The 4,545-nt window shown below is 57.4% G+C and overlaps 1 protein-coding gene across 1 annotated transcript; it reads left to right on the forward strand.

Moving 5' to 3' along the window:
* Window positions 1-338: 338 nt before the first annotated feature.
* CD7 (CD7 molecule) lies at window positions 339-3,787 on the forward strand. The gene is made up of 4 exons (XM_004013051.5): window positions 339-589; window positions 1,624-1,938; window positions 2,202-2,335; window positions 3,343-3,787. Exons 1-4 carry the CDS (start codon window positions 538-540, stop codon window positions 3,448-3,450), a joined length of 609 nt encoding a protein of 202 aa, XP_004013100.3. The 5' UTR covers window positions 339-537; the 3' UTR covers window positions 3,451-3,787.
* Window positions 3,788-4,545: the final 758 nt, after the last annotated feature.

Below are 4,545 nucleotides of genomic sequence, written 5' to 3' on the forward strand. Positions count from 1 at the left end.
TGCCCCAGGCCTTTCCCTATGACCACACCCAGCCCCAGGCTGCAGTGGTGACTGACTTGATACTCCAAGTTTCTGGACATAAATCAGGTCCCAGCAGAAAGTGAACCAGAAGACTGGGGCATCTGGAAGCTGACCCCCATCCCCACCTGGGGACCCCCTTGTCTTTCTCCCGGTCCTGCCCCTGCCCTTTCTTGCCCTCCTTTCTCCTCTCCCTGGTGTGCAAGTAGGGCAGAGGAGCAGGATCACAGATCTACATGTGAGCGCTCAGACTTAAGAGTTGGGGAGGAGCGCTGCCCCTCCCAGCCTCGCGTACAGCACGTCCCCTCGCTCATGGTACCACCTCCAGCAAGCCTTCCTGGAGCGCTCAACCGCCCATCGCTGTGTGCAGCCCCCCTGCCTACCTCCTGGTCCATCTTGCTCCCACCGCGCCTGAAAGTAGCACCTGGGAGGTGGTGGTGGCACGCAGTTGGGCGCCACAGACAGGAAGAACCGTGGCAGCCCAGTGAGAGGGGCCCTGCTCTTCCTCCTGCAGTGATCATGGTTGGGCTCCTGGGGCTCCTGCTGTTCCCCTTGCTCCAGGCCAACCGAGGTAAGTCTTCCCGACTCTCCATTACCCCATCCCCCACCACACCCCCCAGCAGGCTTAGCACTTCCACTCAGCCGCATTGCAGCCCTCCCCTCTCCACCTCAGACTCTCATTCCGGGGAAGGGGGTGATCTCTGGTGACTGTGAGGGAGACCTTCCCTTGGGGCCCCGGCAGTCCCTGCCAGGGGTCAGGTCCAGCCGTGGACACTTGGACCCAAAACCATGGGTATCAAGATGTGGCTGATGTCTGGGTGCAGAGTCTCTGTGGTTGAAACTCTTCTTTCTCTTTATCTGAATTTTCTCCTACAACCATCAAGGCTGTCTTTGTCCTGAGAAAACATCGTCCTTCTGCTTGCCTTTTGTGCAAAGTTCTGCAGTGAGAAAGAGACCTTAGTTCCACAAAGTGGGATGGGGAACTCGGCAGGCACAATTCTTGTGCCCTCTCCCCCCAAAAAGAGCTGCAGAATTTAGTTTCTGGAGAAGTCCATGTTTGGATTATGTTTGCACCTGGAAGTTGGCCCTGCTGGACTCAGCTAGGCAGACGAGGGAAATTTTGGGGTGTCTCAGGGACAAGCCAGGATGTGCCCACCCCATGGAGCTACTGGCTTCAGGTGCCTGGAAATGGTGGGGAAACTGAGCAGTTGGTGTTAAAAGAAACAGAGAGAGAAGACAGTGCCCATGGCTCTTGCAGGAACTGCCATTTAAGAGGGGGAGAAGGTGTAGAACCGGAAAGAGTGGTTGGAGGTCTGAGTGCTTTGGAAGGAAGAGGCCCCACCTCCGACTTCCCCTGACCCTCGGGGTGGGGAGAGGTCACAGGTGGCCTGGCCCTCTGGGATCCCTCTGGAACTTGAGGACAGCCCAGGGTGCTGGCATCATGTGTCGCTTGCTCCAAGGCTTCCAAAAGTTGCCTCATCCTTGGTGACATGTCAACAGTGGACTGTCCCTGGGCACCTCTGCCCTGCCACCATCCCCTGCACAGAGATGGGTCCCTGCCCTTCTGGCCAGGCCAGTGGTGATGGTGGTGTGTCCTCCTTGCAGAGGTGTGTCAGTCCCCCCTCAGAACGATCGCTTTAGAGGGGGACTCCGTCAACATCACCTGCTCCACCCTGGGGACCCTGCGTGGCATCTACCTGAAACAAACGTGGCCAAGCATCAGCGATGTGATTTACTATGAAGATGGGCTGGAGCCCACCGTGGACCCACGGTTCCAGGGCCGCATTGCCTACTCAGGGCTGCAAAGCAACCTGACCATCAGCTTGTACCACCTGCAGTTGGCCGACACCGGTAACTACACCTGCGTGGCCATCATGGATGATGAGATCTTTGGTCCCGGCACCTTGGTCATGGTGACAGGTAGGGAGTGTGCCAGCCCTAGGACCTCTGCACCTGACACTCGCCAGCCTGGGCTCCATCTGCCCCTGTGTGGGAAACTTCCCTCTAAGTTTGCTTGAGTTACTCCTTCCAACATGAGCCCAACTCCTCTAGGAAGCCTCCTGGATTCCCGCCCCCCCCCCAACCCCTCATACACACTCCAAAGCCCCACCCTGCCCTGAACCGCAGAGGTTCCCAGGGACTCCCTCACTTGCCGAATGCCTCTCTCCATTCCTTCTTCCCAGACCAACTGCCCCAGGCAGCGAACACATGCCAGGAGTCTTGGCTGATACACTTTGCCTTCCCCACGGCCCTGGCTGTGGGCTTCTTCCTCGTCGGGCTGGGACTGGGAGCAGTGTGCATGCTGAAAAGAACACAGGTCAGTATGGACCCTCGGGTGTCACCAGTGTCCCTAGAAGCCCACTCCTCTCAGAGAGCATGACGGGAAAGAGAATGGGTAAGCCTCAGGGATCTGGCCACATGGGAAACCCCAGCACCCACTGACTCCTTCTGTCAGGGGCCCTGGGAGCTTAGAGGGTTTGGATGGTGAGGCCCAGCGTGAGACGAAGCCCAAGAACTGGAACCACCTGCAGGGAGGATTGTGGTGCCAGGAACACAGGTCCTGGTCAGCTATTTAAGGGGGATTAGCGAGGTTCAGGGTGGCTCAGAGGGTAAAGAATCCGCCTGCAGTGTAGCAGACCCGAGTTTGAGCCCTGGATCAGGAAGATCCCCCGGAGAAAGGAATGGCTACTCACTCCAGTGTTCTGGCCTGGAGAATCCACATGGACAGTGGAGCCTGGTGGGCTACAGTCCCTATGGTTGCAAAGAGGTGGACACGACTGAGTGACTAATACTTTTCACAGAGGGTTCCAGAGAGATCCTTTCAGAGAACATGGGCATGCTGCATGTGACTGTGAAAGTGTGCACACATGTACATATGTGTGCATGTGCGCATGAGTGAGGCCTGTGAGCTTGTGAAAACCACGTGCAATTGTGTGCTGGAGACGGGAGAGGAGGGACCAACTGAAACGGGGGCCTGGAAGTGGTCAGCTCACCCCTGGTCCTCCAGCTTTCACCCCCGCCTTCGCCCAGCACCTCCAGCTCTGCATCCCCAGAGAGCCAGGCCCCTCTCCCTGTCCAGGGCCAGGGTGCAAGGTCAATTCCACCTTCCACATCCCCACCGCTGCCCCCGGGGCCCTGACTCTGCCCACCTCACCCAGGCCTGGGCAGCGCTGGAGATCTGAGGGGCTGGCTAAGGACCCTCCTAGAACGGCTTCATGCAAGCCCCCAAATCTATTATAAAAGCTTCCTGAGGGGAAATGCCTTGAAGACAGAGGGTGCTCCTGAGCGAGCTGTCCCAGTGGGAAACAGCAGGCTTTCTTTCAGATCCAGAAACTCTGCTGTGCAAAGGATAAGAGCCCAGTGTACGTGATCTATGAGGACATGTCCCACAGCCGCTGTAACACCATGTCCATCCCCAACCAGTACCAGTGAGCCCGGCAGGGCCCCAGGCCTCCCTCTGCCCAGCAGAGCTCTGGGCCGACCATCCACCCAGAACGAACACACAGGAAGCTCCCACAGCAGTCAGGCTCCCACAGCCTCCTCCAGGAAGCCCTCCTTGCCTGCCTCCTACCCTTGAGGCTGCTCCTGGCACCTTGGAACCACTGGGAAGGAAACTTCTCTGTCCCACAGCTACCCTGGCCTTTGCATGGCAGAAGAGGCTGCTCTGCAGGATGGACTTGCCTTGGGACAGTGGCCAACTGGGGGGCTGGGAGCTGAACTCTGACTCCCAGTCAAGACTTGCCAGAAATAAAGGACTTCTCTTCTCCCCTTTTCGACTCCAGTGTCTATTTCTCAGCGAGTTCAGAGTCGAGGCGGGGAGGCTTGCCTAACACCTTCTCTGGAGGCACTGAGGATTTCTGCAGCCTAGAGGATTCTGTGTGAGATTTTCAGAAAGGAGGGAGGGGCCAGGGGACCCAAACTCACTCCAGTTCCTGTTATGGCTGCTGCTGCTGCTGCTAAGTCGCTTCAGTCGTGACCAACTCTGTGCGACCCCATAGACGGCAGCCCACCAGGCTCCCCCGTCCCTGGGATTCTCCAGGCAAGAACACTGGAGTGGGTTGCCATTTCCTTCTCCAATGCATGAAAGTGAAAAGTGAAAGTGAAGTTGCTCAGTCGTGTCTGACTCATAGTGACCCCATGAACTGCATCCTACCAGGCTCCTCCATCCGTGAGATTTTCCAGGCCAGAGTACTGGAGTGGGGTGCCATTGCCTTCTCCATGTAATGGCTGAGAAGGTGCAAATCAACCGGAGCCCTCCCAGCCTCAATGGCCTCCACCACAGGGTAAGTTGCGGACTGAGGAAGGGGAGCAGTGATCTGAGAGTCTTAACATAGCAGCTGGGCTCTTAACTGGGCTGCTCCCAGTGTGAGCTCATGTTGCGGTGTGATGAGAATTGGGGAACCGACCTTGGGGAAACAAATGCACCCAGTATGGATGTGAACTGTAGCTGCATTCTCCTGGACCTGGGGCCACGAACTGGTAGACCATGCTGCCCACCAACTGAAATGAGAAAGCCCTTCATCCACT

The sequence above is a fragment of the Ovis aries genome, chromosome 11 (genome assembly GCF_016772045.2).
Source record: "Ovis aries strain OAR_USU_Benz2616 breed Rambouillet chromosome 11, ARS-UI_Ramb_v3.0, whole genome shotgun sequence".
NCBI classification, from domain to species: Eukaryota; Metazoa; Chordata; class Mammalia; order Artiodactyla; family Bovidae; genus Ovis; species Ovis aries.